Source organism: Hippocampus zosterae, chromosome 11 (genome assembly GCF_025434085.1).
Source record: "Hippocampus zosterae strain Florida chromosome 11, ASM2543408v3, whole genome shotgun sequence".
NCBI lineage: Eukaryota > Metazoa > Chordata > Actinopteri > Syngnathiformes > Syngnathidae > Hippocampus > Hippocampus zosterae.
Genome location: NC_067461.1, coordinates 57,986 through 73,584, shown reverse-complemented (window position 1 = coordinate 73,584; position 15,599 = coordinate 57,986). Strand labels below are relative to the sequence as shown.

Below are 15,599 nucleotides of genomic sequence, written 5' to 3'. Positions count from 1 at the left end.
CGAATGGTTGTTTAGAGTGCGGCAATGATACTTTGAAAGAAGGTGGAATGGGTGGGGGTGAGAGGGGGGGGTTCTTCTTTGGCAGACTATTTTCATTACGCGCGCGCTGGGACCGCGGTGCTCATTAAAGATAAATATGTATTTGTGCCGGTAACGCGGCGCGCGGACTGGCAGCGCTTCTCAGCTTCTTCTTGTGCTCATCCTTGTGGTTCTTGCGTGCGCCGCACGCATTGGCGGTCGCGCACTTGAGGGGGGAAGCTGGCGAAGCTCCTGCTGCTGCTCAATGCGCCACTTGGTTTCAGACGCGAGCATCCCGCCGGACGAGCACATTTGGACTTGCGCAGCTTTTCCAGCGTTACTTGCTTCCAACAAGTACGCGCGTGAAAAGGGGGAATCGCTTTTGAATTTCGCTTCTGAATATGTGGCAATGGAATTCCTTCCCGTGGATTTAAAGTGAGCCCAACTTTGCGCTTTTTTCTTCCAAGGAGGCTGTTTGTTGTCGCGTGCGAGGAGAGGATGATGCTCGCTGGATTCTGCCTTCTTCTGCCTCTTTTAGGTACACGTTGGCCTCTTTCTTTCTTGGCTTCATTTGTATTGCTTTGCAGCTCGGCTGTGAGGCTCAATGAAGCCTGGTTCAAGCTGGAACAGTTCGTTCGAAGGTCCCAAGTGCGGGGACGTCAGCAAGAGATTATTGGCCTTGTGAGGAGGATCAACTTTTACCCACTGAAGTTTCACTACTTGCCGTGTTACTGGTCACTTCACTTGCAGGCTTTTGCTAGTAAAGCATTGCGCATTTTTGTCAATGTGACGGTTGAAGGACTGCAACTGGCGAGGCTTCTCCCAGTAGCTGCACCGTGACACGGCGGCTACTCATGTTCCGACCCTGTCGTACAGCTGAACGAGACTACCAAAGACCCGATACAAAACGTGCCGTTCGAGAAAACCATGGATGACAATCTCCATGCTGTGTCCCAAAACAAAACAAAAAAAAATGGCAATCCTGTGATTCAATATGATGCAAATGAAGAAAAAAAAGTTCTCGTCCTTTGAGTCTTTCCGTGCATCTTTCTGCCAAAATAAGCAGAAAGAGCAGAGAGATAATAAGTGTCGTTCTAGGCACGACGGCGCCATTAATGTGTCCCAAAAAGTTATGATTAAAACAAAAATAATGACACTGGGAGACAGCATTGCAAAGTATTTCTAAATAGTTTTCATGTAGCTATGAAAAAAGATACATCAGAAACATTTTGACATGACGCGATACAAAATATTTTGCTACATATTATGTCGTTCCGTTTACTGTTCCACTGAGAATTGTTTTGAATATTTTGATGCTTTAATCAGCTAAATGATGGAACCAGAATATCAGAAACAAAAAAAAGCATAGTTGCAGATAACAATACATGAACATTTTGTCTGAATCGAAACAATACAGTGTTGAATTGAAAAGTGTTTTCATAATTTAAATCAGATTTTTAAAAAACAGGACAGTGTAGAACATTCACAAAATTAAATTGATTGTTCATTGTTTACCAAAGTAAACGTAGGCGTCTGAAAATGTTCGCCGCTAATGAAACACAAATATGAGTCTGTTTTTCACGGAGGTCCGCAAAAGAATATTTACTGTCGAGAGGGTAAAATTGCAACAATTTGGGGTTGAACAATGTTTCTAAAACTATTAATCGATTCTCAAAGCACCTGCGATTGCTCTTTGCGTGGTTTTAATGGCATCGAAAACATATTTTGCTCCATAAGGGGTGGAGCTTCATGAAGTTGGGTCGTAATTTTCACTTGTAATTTTTAAAAACTGCCCTGCTGCCCCCTTGTGACCACTCGAGGCAATTACAAATATTTATGTGGGGGAATTTTCTCAAAATCAATGACAAAGCATCCACGGCCCGACTTTTTGCACCGTTTGTAATATTTTTATGAGCAGTTGAGTGATCCGCGAGTACGGGGGTGGCGCAGGAACAAGAAAACGTCAGGATGTGCCTAATCAAGTGCCCCTCCACCTTTCCAGATGGTCTGCACGGGGCCGAGGAGGGCGGGCGGTCGTCGCGCACGGACTGCGTGCGGGCCAGCGAGCAGTGCCTGAAGGAGGCGTCGTGCAGCAGCAAGTACCGGACCATGCGTCAGTGCGCCGCCGGCGTGGCCAAGGAGGGCAACTTCAGCGGCGTGGCTCGACGGGACGCCCAGGACGAGTGCCGCGGCGCCGTGGACGCGCTCAAACGCAGCCCGCTCTACAACTGCCGCTGCAAGAGGGGCATGAAGAAGGAGAAGAACTGCCTGCGCATCTACTGGGGCATCTACCAGACCTTACAAGGTGCGTCGGGCAGGGCCTCCGCTGCCCAATGATGCGCTCTCACTCACCCGACAGTCCACGGAGCTACTCGGTCTCACCCCCCCAACTCCCCTGACACCCTTTCACGCAGTCCTGCGAAGCCGAGACGCACTTTGACTGCGGATGTAATGGAGCTTGAAGGCCCTCAGCGCTGGCCAGTTCCAGCCTAAAGGCTGGACCGGCCCTAAAGGAGGAGGGCTGGATCGTGAGGGGAAGGGGGTCAGGGGGTCGCTCTGTAAACTCGGTGCCGTCCCTGCGAGGCGACTCGCAGTTGTGCAAGGCCGCTGACCAAGCTGCCTAATCGAGCGTGAGGCTGCATGCGGGCCAGCGTGGATATCGACTGACCTACATAAGCGCTTCACAAGCGGGACAGTCATAAACAACACGCCGACACGCCGACACGCCGACACGCTGACACGCCGACACGCAGACAAGACACGTCGATGCCTCGACAATACCGGCGGCTCCAACGGCCAAGTAACTTGTGTTCAGATACCGCGGCCATATTTTGGGGGGCTCGCATCCACAGCGCTGTCGAGCCGCGAAACGTTTGTAAATTATGGCGCAATTAGCATCTAGCCTGTTTCCGATGGCGTCCCTCCTCCAACGCAGCCCATTCAAAGGATCGGCTTTGAAACAATCAAAACGGACCTGCCGGACATCGTTTTTTCACACACACGCCCCAAAAGCGCCGATTTGCGATTCACTTATCACATTGCGGCGTGACAAATGTTTGCGGACGTGAGAAACAGAACCAAAAGGATAGCATCAGACGGCTAGCATGCTAACCGATGCCGCCGTCGCCATTTTGTATCATAAGGGACTGGCGATTGTTCACAACATCGTCCGAGTCGGTCCGTCCTTCTTCCTGTCGACCGGTCGTATTTCTGGAACGCTTTGTGTTCTTGCGCTTGGCATCCGTTGCGCAGAACGAAAGCTCTCGTGACGGCACAAAATCGGCATTTGCGTGAAACGGCTCCGAGTCGCGGCGTCCCGCCCGTCACGCCCGTCTCTAACTTGCCCCTTCTTCCCGCCAGGTAACGACTTTCTGGAGGATTCTCCCTACGAGGCCGCCAACGGTCGCCTGGCGGACATTTTCCGCCTGGCCCCCATCATCGGTGAGTGGGCTCGATGCCCTTTCACGCCGTCTCTGGTCGTTTTGTCCCGCGTTCCGCGCCGCTATCGGAGCCTGCCGTAGTTTGTCCGCCGTACATCCGCACCCCTCCCACCCCCAACCCGATAAACCACCTCCTCTACCCGGCCACGCCACATGGAAATGATCCCGCATGGTGGAGAGAACTTCTGAGTCTCATTGCGCTCTTCTTCTTCGATCGGCATATCAAAGACGCGTCAAATCAAAGTGACGCACTTCATCCACAAAGACGTCCTTTTCCGAGGCTGGGCTGTCCTTAAAACGACGGCGACGCCTCTGCCGCTCGTAAGGGTGACATCACAACGACGTGGGTGGCTGGAGGATTTAAAAAAAAAAAAAAAAAAAAGGATTGTGTCCATTTTGAGCATCCCGTTGAGCATGGAGGAGGACGCGCAGAAAATCCTAATATGTTCCGTGGCTGTGACGAACTTGTGTCTTTCTAAATTACTTTTTTTGCAATTACTTGATGGAGGGGGCCGGGGGGGGGGGATACTTTAACATGTCTTTTTTTTTTTTTGTCTTGACGCGGGCCGCAGAAAAATGGGCGGTGGGTCGCAAATGGCCCTCAGCTTTTAGTTTGGACACCACTGGATTAGTTCAGTCAGCATGCAGTTGGTCTTGGTCATTTTTGGACTTCAGATTTGGTTCACAGCAAGCTGTTGTTCTTTTTTTTAATTGATCTGGCAGCCTGTTTAGGCAGTGAGCTCGTCAGCCCCGATTCACCCGTCGAGTGCTGTTGTGCCTTCTATTCTTCTGGTTCCAAGCGGTCTCACAGAAAGCTCCCTTCCCCGTTTACATTTCTTGGGCATCCCGTCGAGGCGGCTAACTAGCTGGGCCCGAATGAGCGACCGTCACGGCAGGCGCTTGCGAATTTCTGTCGTTGAAAGCCGCTTCAAACCGCCGAGCCCCTCGTGCGGCCGAGTCTGCTTTGATCCCTACCGCAGCCCGTTTAGGCAGTGTGCTAGTCAGCCCCGAATCACCCGTCGAGTGCTGTTGTGCGTTCTATTCTTCTGGTTCCTAGCGGTCTCACAGAAAGCTCCCTTCCCCGTTTACATTTCTTGGGCATCCCGTCGAGGCGGCTAACTAGCTGGGCCCGAACGAGCGACCGTCACGGCAGGCGCTTGCGAATTTCTGTCGTTGAAAGCCGCTTCAAACCGCCGAGCCCCTCGTGCGGCCGAGTCTGCTTTGATCCCTACCGCAGCCCGTTGAGGCAATGACGCACGCACACTTCCCGCCGTTCCTGCCAAGTCGACAACCGGATTGAAAACGCCGTCGGTCCATTGCGCCAAAGAGCCTTTTAAAGAAACACTCTTTGGAAGAAGTATGATGAGAGAAATGTCAAAGTCAGGCTAAAAAAAAAAAAAGAAGTGACATAATGGAGCGTCTGGGCTGCGGCCAGCCGTGTCCTGCTCGGGCTGCCAGCTGAGGATGATGATGACGAGATTGACATTAGAGCTTCCTCAAAGTGCCACTTAGGAAGATTCCACGCCGGAGTTCTCTTCTGCACGCGAATGCAACTTCCTCCCGGACTTTGTCAAGTCAGCGTAGAAAATCTTTGCGAGCGCAAATGACAACTTGATTGAGAAAAAAACTCCCATTTGGAAGATTTGTGTCCGTGTCCCAATATTTATGAAGCGGCCGTTGTGATTTCAGCGCACCCCCCGCCGGCCGTACTTTTCCCACCCCTGCTAGAGTTTGGATTAGTAGCAATCCAGCCTCTGCTTGGGAGCAATTTCTTTTCCAACCTGCATGTTTGACAAGCCTCCCTGCAGTAATTACAAACCGCTTCCCCGGCTTGTTAGGGATGTTTTTTTTTTTTTCCTTTTCCTCGCTGGCTGGCTTACCGTGTGTGTGTGTGTTTAAGTGTGTTTGTCTCGCCCCCTCGCTCTTTAATCTGCGTCCTCCTCCACATCTTCCTCCTCCATTTTGGCTGCCGGCGGAGCATCACCCACTCGACGTGTCGAGACGTCAAAAGCTGCCGCGGCAACATCTGTTAGGGGGGCGGGCGCCGATGGCGAAGGGCCGTGGCAAAGTCCTTCTTAATAAGCGGCAAACTCATTCTCGGCCTCGTCGATTCGCTTTCGCAGAAGTCGCGTGCGGAAGTTCTTCGCATCGTCTTTCCTCATGGCCCCCCGATGAAAAAAAAATACAATAATTGTAATCCATCCTTTATCTGAACCGCTTATCCCACGATGTGCCGCAAAATAGCGCTTTATAACGTTGTGCCTAAATTTTTTTTTTTTTAAATCATATATTCAAATAGAATGTCCCAAAAAAAGAGTCATTTTGATTCCGAGCGGGGGTGATTTGGCCACCAGCCGGCAGAACATTGCAAGGAAACAGACACCACCAAAAAAGAATTGCACCACTAATGCAAAGTAACCTGCAAGAACATTTTTCTCAGAGGAGAAAGAATCTATGCCGGTGGATATCATATATGGAGATCATCTCACCTCCTCACTAGGGTACTACTATTAGCTCTTCTTTGCGGAGGATAAAGAATTGTGCCTTTGTAGATTGAACCGAAATGAAAAATGTATGTACTTGTGTACCTACGCTGCTGTTCGGAAGTTTCGCTTTCACAACTCTTGTTTAGTCATTTTGTTGAAAAGAAAAAAAAAATCAAAATTGGTCAAAGTTGACATTTTGGAACATATTTACAACAAATCCATTTCGCAAGAAACATGAACGAGAGACTGAGCTGAGCGGGCTGCATAAAATGTGATGGGGAAGAGTGTCGAGGGGGAGGTGAGGGGGGGGGTGCATCTGACCCCCCCGGCCCTTTGACATTTGAGCATTACAGGCTGCCAATGTGCGGAGATAAGGCGTGCATGTGTGTGTGTGTGTGCTGGTGCTCTTGGGAGATAAAGTCAGGATGGGAACGCGGAGGAGTTCCAGAGGTAGAAAGCGGATTTATTTTGCCATGAAGAAGTATCACGCCTGATCTTTCCGCGTATTTTTTTTTTTAAATTTTCCTCCCCCCCGCCGGAATTCACACTTGGCTGACTGACAACATGTTGAGTCTTTGATGTGCTTCACGGAGGCTCACTTTGGCAACGTCCTGGTTTACAAGTGGCGCGCGTCACTTTACGAGTCATCCCGGCTTCACTGGGGTGACTTGCGCTCGGCCCAGTTTGTCACTGGACCGGCCCCAAATTGCCAAACGATTGATGGATGTGGAAGGAGAAAACGGCATTACAACCAGAAATCAGATTTTTTTTTGTGTCTCCGACAAAGGCCAAATCACTAAAGACCATTCATAAAAGTGATTTGAAAAAAAAAAGAAAAAAACGTGATTTTTTTTTTTTTAATCCGTCAAAATCAGGAAACCCCAAAATCTGAGCAGTACTTCCTAACACTATTCTCAACCTACCTACAAAACCGCTTTGGAAAAAAAAGCAACGATTTGGATGATCACGTGTGTGTTTTCAAGCAAAAAGTACAAATGGAAACTCCGGGGTTTTTTTTGGGTTTTTTTTGGTGCAACAAAATCCAAGATTTTTTAGAATCCTAAATTAATCTACCGGTACTTAAAAAATGTCAAGTCAAGTCAACGGTATTTCTCGAGCACTTTCAAACAGCCATCGCTGCATACAAAGTGCTGTACATGGAGCGATTGAACATGCGCAATAAACAGTAAGACAAATCGGTAATAAAGGCGGTAGAAAGCACCAAGCAGTAAAATCAAGAACAAATTTTGTGCCATCCAGCAAATTAACCTGATAAAAACTGCATTCTCGTTATTTTTTTAGTACGACTTATCATGGTAGTTTGCCGAATCAGCTCGAAACAGACTTCGTTTTGCTTTTTTTTTTTTTTTTTGGGGGGGGGGGGTGTAGCTCGCAAAATTGGTGGTCTTTGATAAAATCATCGGATGGGACACGTTTGACCCCGCGGCCGTCCGAGTTGCTCTGGTCTCTTCCTCGCCCAATCGATAGCGCGCCGTGTTAGATTGGAAACTTGAGGCCGTTTCTACAAGAATCTATTGATTTCTCTCTCTCTGGGGGTTGGGGGGGGGCCATTTGTGACAACGCCACGGCGCGGTTGTCCAAGCCGTGTTTTTCCGCAGCACTCCTGACTCACTCTGGATTTGTCGTTTCCACGACTGTTGACATGAGTCCACGTGGCCTTAGCCAATCGGGATGCAGAACACAAAAAAAAAAACGGGAATACGGTCTTCACAAAACATTTTTTGTCGATTTCAAGAGTTCTTTTGTGGCTTGTGTCTTTCCCGTTCCTGATCAAATGAAAATTGCCCATACAAGCGGGTGGCAAAAAAAAAAATAAGTCAAACGCGGGCAACCGTGATGAGCATCGGTCGGTCTGACCTTCTCGGATGTGTTTTTGGAAGCCAGCGTTTGTTTTTTCAGCCGCAGCGTCTTGGCAATCCGAATGGCGGGCAGCAGCTTTTTTCCATTTTGTGCCTCGTAGCGCCTTTACGGAGCGCGAGTCTCTGCGGTGTGCTTCACACTTTTCTCATGAAGTAGTCCATCATCTCGGATCGGTCCGGCTCTGTTGCCATGGAGATGTTTACCGCCGCAGTCAGGAAAGGGAAGCAAATGCGCCATGTCCACAAATTATCACCAGCAGGTATTAAAACAAAACAAAAAAAAAAAACAACAACGCTATTATCCAGTTGAAATGCTCGGGCCCATCAGGCTCTAATTTCAAGAAAAGCTCGTGAAAGTGTCGCCGGCTGGAATGAGTTTGGAAACGACTTCTTTTACTCCGGGAATAGTTTTGGCGCCGGGGCCGTTATTTCCTCTCTCTGGAGATTTAGAGCCCCAACCGCCACCACCTTGAAATGCTTTTTTTTGGTTTGTTGTTGTTTCTTTGTCGTTGTTGCTCTCCTTCAACAAATGACCTCATCTCAGAAATGTTTGGGGTGGGGGAGGGGGGAGGGGGTGTATTCAGCCCCCACAGCCAGTTTGGCTCGGCAACGTGACACTTTGTCGGCACGTCGGTCACGAACGTGCTCACAAAAAAGCCTCAAGAAGCCGTGCGTAAAAAGACGTTTTTGCAGCTCATTTTGCCCGTTTCCGGGAGTCCTCAAAAAAATGAATCGGTCCGACTGGTGAAAAATTCCGCCCTCAAACCCGGTTTCACTTCGCAGCATGAAATGTGGGTGCTATTGTTACGTTTGGATTTGCTTCCTCACGTGGGCTTTTTTGTCGCCACCTGTTCTCGTTATCAGTGTTCCTTGCGTGTAAGCAATTAGCTCCCTCAAGCCTTTGTGTGTTGTCCAAGGTGTGCCTCGTTGTCTCGTCACTTAGCTTGTGTTTAGTTCCCTGAGTTTCTGACAGTCTTTGTTGGGAATATGTGAGCATACGTGCGCTCCTGTCATGTTTTGTTTCCTCTCGTAGTTTGCGTTGATACTTGTGATTTCCAAGCATTTTTACTAGAGTACTTAAAAGTAAGTACTTTTAAGTACTTTTAAGTACTTTGACTTTGTGGGGTTTTTTTCCATTGTACTGCTGTGTTTATTTTTTTGTTAAATACATTTTGGTCAATCCACCCAGCTCCTCCCTGCTTTTTGGGGGTCCTACAACTATCATCACGCAGAACGTGACGGGTATTGGATGTCCATCATGGGAAGACCCCCAAAAAAAGCCCCAAAATACGCCATCTTGGTTTGAAAGGGCCCATTTTAAAGGTGAGCTTTTGCCTGATTGCGAACCAAATTTGAATCTCATCAACTCATCAGATGGGCAAGGCTAAATTGCGGATTCCGAGTCAATTTGCGGGGGGGGGGGGGGGGGCACGTTGAAATCACTCCCTTCGGCCTTGTCAGCCAATCAAGCGAAGCCATTTGTGAGGTATTAGTTGTCAAATTGTCTTTTAATGCCACTGAAATCCTTGCAAAGGTCAAACCCCCGCCGTTGCCAGCACCGCTGCCACCCGTCAGCCGTCCACCTCGGTCATCACCTTTCCGCATCGGCAAAATCCAGCTGCTCGGCCTTCCGACGGCGGGCGGCCCTAACGGCTCGTCGGCCGGACCGCCGGCTGGCTCGCGCCGAGCCAAGAAAATCATTTAGTCCGAGGCGAGCAGGTTTGAGGCCCTCCGAGAGACCTTTTATTGGATGCCGGGGGCTGCGGGGTGATTTGTCATCATTAATAAATGCGGCTGACAGCTCCAATCAGCAGGGGGTGGCCCGGCGCCAGATCCGGCAGGTCCGCCACCCGCCGCCGCTTTGCCCGTGCGTGCGTATACGGCCAATTAACTTCCTCACACACACGCGCGTGCTGACGGCAGTGCGGTGAAATTTGAGTGTGCATTACACACACGTACAAGAAGGGCTACTTGAAATGAAAATGGAGGCATTTCAGTTGGGGGGGGGGGGGGGGGGGGGGACCACGTGCGATTTGGTTCCCGGCCGCGTTTGCATCATTCGCGGCGCGTTAAGCGATGCCTTGTCAAAATGGTGCCGTCAGGGTGCCGAGTATCCACGGGCAGGTGCGTCGGGTCCGCGGGGGGGGCCGAGTGTTCCGAGCTGTCGGCCGCACAGTCGGCCGGCGGGATTAACGTGTCAGCCTTGGGAAGCTTTGGTCTTAATGGAATTTCCTCTAGAGTGGACACCACGCGGCTCATCTTTGATTAAACACGCTCGCTTGCCACACTCACAAAATAACAAGCGAGTTTTTCCTGTCATTTTCAGGTGGGGGGTCGGGGGGGGGGGTTGAAGCGGCAATTGCTTGGAAAAATTGGAAAGACAATATTTCCGTGTCTTCACCCTTTAAACGCGCACGATCACCTTCGCAGGTTTTTGCAGTTACGACAGTTTAGCATGGGTGTGAAAGGGGGGGGGGGGGCGACCCCAAATGGACCAAAATGATCTTGCGTTTCACACGCAGATTCCGTATTTTTGCTGGCGGGTTGACGTTGAAGCATTTGTACGAAACTTTCAAATCTATTTGTGTGGCCGCGTCTTTAAAAAAATCATTTTTAAGGGGGGGGGGGCTTTATTCCCGACTGAAGGTGTAAAATGTGCGGCATTAATGAAATAAAAGACCGAGACGTGAAAATGGACGAATCGAAAATTTTTTGTTTCACCAAAAGCGGCAATCTTCCGTTAGCAAACGCACTCGGCAGCCCGTTTGGGCTCGGCGTTTGCTCCGCGCCATTTTTAAACGAGGGCATCCATGCAAAAGCATTTGCATTTGTTTCATCTCCAAGCGCCCTCTTAACCAAAAAGATCCGCGCCTGCGCCTGCGCCTGTGCGGCCCCAATTTGCGGCGGAAGTTTCCTTTGCCAGCTCCTCGTTTGGTCAGCCGGTCCCATCGATCGGCTCGCCTCGCAAACAATTGTCGTCCTTTCAGCCAGTAATCCCGCTGCTCGCGGCCCCCTTTTGTGTTCCACTCGAGCGCATATCCCCCCCCCCCCCCCCCCCCCCCGCCCGTCTTTGTGGTGCCGGCGGATCGTTGAGATGCTTTACAAGGAGCAAACATGAAAGAGAAGATGTAAACAAAGATCTTGCTGCTTCTCTTGTGGGCCCCATCACGCTGCCAATCAGAGTCCAGCCCATATTTGGCCGAGTCCGAGGACGGATGGTAAAAGCGGCAGCATTCAAGTCACGTGGGCGTGGCTTTAAAAGGCGTGGCCAAGTCTGGTGAGTGATGTGGGTGTCGGTCATTGTGAGTGGAGAGTTGGCTTTTTGTCAATGAGTTGTGATACTGCGCTTTCGTCCAAGTGCGACGGTTGCTTTGAGCAGAGAAGAAAAATGACTTTCGGGTATGAAACTTCATGCCCCTTAATCGCACGCCACCGATACCATGTCGGGTCCATTTTCCATATCTGGACCTTACATGCTGCCAAAAAGTCTGCTTCGGTGTTCAGTGTGAAAGGGGCTTTTGGATGTAAAAAGGCGAATGAAACTCAGTCACCCCCCAACCTGACAAAATGTGAGTCAGCTTCCCACTCCTTGTTTGACGTTTTCCCTCTGTCATACCCCCCGCGCCCCCCCCCCGACCTTTTCTGGCCTCCCTCTGCGTTATGCGATGGCGCTGTTCTGGGGGTCCTGAACCGAGCGCATTTCTTGCAGAGGGGGCCCAACCCTGGAGCGGCTCGGCTACTTTGTCTTCGCCGAGGGTGGGCGGCCGGGCCCGGGGGGGCTCAACGGACCTGCAGGACCCCAGTAGAAACAGGAGGGCCCACCCCAACTGGGCCATACTGGGTAATGAGACTCCGTGTGTGTGTGTGTGTGTGTGACTTTGAGTAACTCTTTGGAACTTTTAGATTCCAATCATGTTCTGCTCCAAAAGATTCCGGATGTCTAAAAGTGCTCCCTACCTCGTCGCCGCGACGGCGGTCTTATCGTCCCGAAAACGATATCGAATGGCCAGCGTCAAACTACCGCTGTGGAACACCCAAATACTGGCGAGGAGGACTTAGTCCAAGTCCGATTCTTGTTTTGGCCTTTTAAGTATCGGTGGCTTGGTATCGGCAACCATGAAAATAGCAACTTTGCGTCGGACAACTTGTCTTTTTTCCATTTTACCGGCGCGATCGACTCGATAAGTGCCCCCCCCCCCTCGCCAGCCGTCACGGCTTCTCTGTTGGCAGCGCCGGTGCGTTGGCTCCAGATTAATTAAAACGGAATCCCCCCGTGTTCTCCGACAGGAATAAGGAAGCAGCCGAAGGCTTAACGGCAAGCGCCGCCTCGCCCGCAAAATTGTCATCCAAAAGCCATCATTGACGATTTGCGCACGCGCCCCCCCCCCCACCCCAAAAGAGGATTTGCAATAAATGAAATGGATTCGCCGCGTTTGCTTTTCACGTGGCGCCGCCGTGATTGTCACTTCGTGCCTGGATTTGCACCCTCAAGTAGCGTCGGTCCAATATTTAATATCAGCTCATGTTTTTAATGGGCTTTTATAAGTGCCAGAGAAAGCGTGTTCGTCTACCGAAAAAGGGGGGGGGGGGGGGTCGTGGGTGGGGGTGTTTGCCTCGACAAGACGGTTTCCTGTACTTTGTAGGCATAATGCGGCGCCGCAGCTTCGATTGCAGGAATTGTTTGAGGTGGACAAATGACGAGAAGGCCATTTCTGTCGTGTGGCCAAGTGTGAAATCAAATCAATCTTCAAAATGAGCAAGCCGACATTTTCCAAAAGATCGCTTTTTTTTTTTTTTTTTTTTCCTCTTAAGGTTAGACAATTGAAAACAACATTTTGATTTGAAACCTTTCAATATATTTTAGGGAAAGAAAAGATAATTTTCTGCTGGCATGACTCCCCTCCATCATGCTTTCTCTAAAAAAAAAAAAAAAAAAAATCTCATCATTTTTCTTGACTTCTCAATCCATGACCCGAAAAGAAAAAAAAAAATTTTCTCGATTAAAAAAAACTGATCCGAGTTTAAAAATATGTTCTTGAAAATAGAATATTAAAATGACCGCTCTTCTTTTTTTCTTCGAACGTGCTGAAATGCTGGGGGTTTTTTTAGAGAATGAGAAATATTTCACAAATTAAATATTAAAAAAAAAAAAAAAAGAAAAAAAAGTTCCGGATGTCCTTCCTTCTTCCAAAAAGAAGGAAGGACATCCGGAACGTTCTTTCAAGGGCTGCAAGCAATACTTCCGATATATTAACGGCACAGTCTCTTAGAAATGGGCCCAATGTCACACTTTTAAGCCCCCCTCCCCCCCCCCCTCCTCCCTAAAAAAAATGCAAATTTATGAGGAGTGGCCAGTGAGTGCATGAGTGATTTCCATGTGGAAATTTTCCCACTTTTAAGAACACAAAGAAGCTTTCCGCTGACCCCCCCCCCCCTTCAAGTTTTCCTCTCGCAACCCTCATTTGTAAAGTCCCGCTGAATAATTAGCCCCTCGTGGCGGGATTAGCCTTTTTATCGCACCTTGGAACACAAATACGAGCGCCGGCATTAATGGGGGTGATCGGGGGGAGCCGTCGGAGGTTGTCGAGCCGCCGGCGTAACCAAAGAAAGGTCAGCGGGCTGCGCTTGAGCTTCCGCGCTCGCGGCGGGAGTGAATCACCCCGAACCCGACCGCATGCAAAGCGGCGGGCGCGCTCGCATCTTAACTCGGTGAAGTGAAGGTTGAAATGTACTCGCGGGCGGCAAATGCGCTTACTTATAGAGTGAGCGAGGGAGGGGGGTGGGGGGGGGGGGAGAAGAAGCAATTTCCTTTCCAAGTGCAAAGTGAAAGTCGTAGAGCAGCGGGCAAATGAAGGCGTTTTTGCCGTCATATCAATGAAAAGTGATGTCACGTTTTAACCCCCCCCCCCCCACCACCCGACCCCCCCGCAAGGCAAGCAAACGCGTCTTTCTCTCTTTGGAAGTGCTCGAGAAATACACTTGAATTGAGCCCGGTTAAAGCGGAGAGGTCACCGCGCAAGCGCGAGTCTTCTTCTCAGTTCCCTCCGAGTGTTGTTATATGAGCGCGCCCCCTGGTGGCTGAACGTTTCTGAAGTGATAGCGTGCGCCGAGGAAGACTTGTCGTCGCTTTGATTTCATGAGTTGAAATGATCATTTCGTTGCTTGAGTAGGCCACGGAAAATTAAAGAGGTGCTTCGGGGGCTCTCCGTGTTGGGGGTGAGGGGGGGGGGGGGGGGGGGTAGAAAAAAAAAACAACCCCAAACCTATTTTTAAATCATAAATCTGTCTTGAAGAACAGATGTGTGTGTGCGCCCCGACAGCGACTGCAACTAATCTTTGTGTCTACACGGCGGCTCGTGCGGCATATCAAGTAGCAGCGAATCCAGTGTGTCGTGGAAAATCAACTTGGATGCTTGTTGTTATGATGATGTCAATGTCATGGAGGGGTGAGGCGGGGGGGGGGGGGAGCAGAAGCCAGCCAAGGCTCCATTTAAGTCAAGCAGGTGGGTGGTCTGACGTGCGCCTTGGACAATTACAAAAAACGGACGCCAGGCCTTTTCCCCTTCCCTGATCCAAGTGGACAAAGATCCGATGTGTGTCGGTGAGGGGGCGCTTGTTTTCGATGCCTCTCTGTCTCCCTGATTCAAATGATGGTTCTTGGGGCGGTCAGGTGAGCCGGTCGAAGTGATTGTGGGCGACGAGTGTGTTGTGCGCCATGCGCTAGGACGCACTCTTCATCTGTGATCTGCAGATTCAGATCCAATATTTCTCGTTTTTTTTTTGTATTTTGCGCCCGTCCGGAAGCACTTTGACCCCCCGCGGCCATTCTCCGCTTTGTCTCGGTACTACAACAAACTTGCTTGTTTGGTCAGGTCTACTTCATACAGTAAGTGCGGTCGCGACACCTATTTTTCCGGTGTGCTGTGTGGCCTCGCTCGCATTGTCAGACTGCAGCTTTTTGTTTGGGGGGGGGGGGGGGTTATTTTTGCATTGTTGACAGGATTAGTCAAATTTCAGAAAATCCACGATCCACCCGATGCTTCACAAAAACCAAACATGGTGCCGCCCGTCCGGTGCACGACTGCCCAAAAAGCTGAATTCTTGCATGGTTACGCTGCTTTAGTGCAATAACTCAGTTGGTTTCATCACAGCGGAGTGCCCCCCACCAAAAAAAAACCCCCATCGGGATGAAAAAGAAGTGTTCTCCGGTCAAAGGGGAGATTTCAGGCAGTGGTTGAGCATTGTCTTTGACACGTCTGCTTTTGGGGTGTTGAGATTATCGGCGTACAACCCCAAAAATTGCCAGCAAACGGTGGCTGGCGAATGTGCGGGGGCTCACTCGACAATGAGCCTGACGCGCCAGCCGCAGGGAGCGGAGGCCGGAAAAAAAAAAATCAAAGATCCCCGAGCCAGGCGCCTTTCCCCGAGTCGCCTCCGCAGAGCCAAATGAAAACGGGAAGCTTTCCAGGGATGCCGGCGCTTTGCGAAGCCGCAGCCGACGGCTTTCTGGAAACTTGTCAAGTGCGCGGTGCGGTCGTACCCTCCCCCCCCACCCCCCCAATAAACTCTGCGCACTGGGCGGCGGCCAGCCCCCGTAATGGCCCGCGAGTGCACTCGAGCCTCCGGGGATGTTGGCGCACCTGCAACAGGCAAGTGTGGCCGGAAGGCCCTTCGAACATTAGCGCGGGGATTTGTCTCTATCGGAAAATGAGGAAAAGGTCTGGCAGCACTCGGGGAGGCTAATCGCGCTTTCCGAGGACGACGGGCGGATTAAA

The 15,599-nt window shown here is 50.3% G+C and overlaps 1 protein-coding gene across 2 annotated transcripts in view; it reads left to right on the top strand.

The window, feature by feature from the left end:
* The first annotated feature begins 87 nt into the window (after window positions 1–87).
* The window catches only part of LOC127610296 (GDNF family receptor alpha-1-like), a 33,233-nt gene continuing 17,721 nt past the window's right edge, over window positions 88–15,599 (top strand). The window contains exons 1-4 of one of the 2 annotated variants that reach the window (XM_052080260.1): window positions 88–556; window positions 2,021–2,323; window positions 3,379–3,459; window positions 11,534–11,665. In XM_052080260.1, coding sequence (XP_051936220.1) covers window positions 517–556; window positions 2,021–2,323; window positions 3,379–3,459; window positions 11,534–11,665 — 556 coding nt within the window. In that variant the 5' untranslated portion in view covers window positions 88–516. The remainder of the gene's footprint in view (window positions 557–2,020; window positions 2,324–3,378; window positions 3,460–11,533; window positions 11,666–15,599) is intronic. The other variant, XM_052080261.1, reaches the window with a different exon arrangement.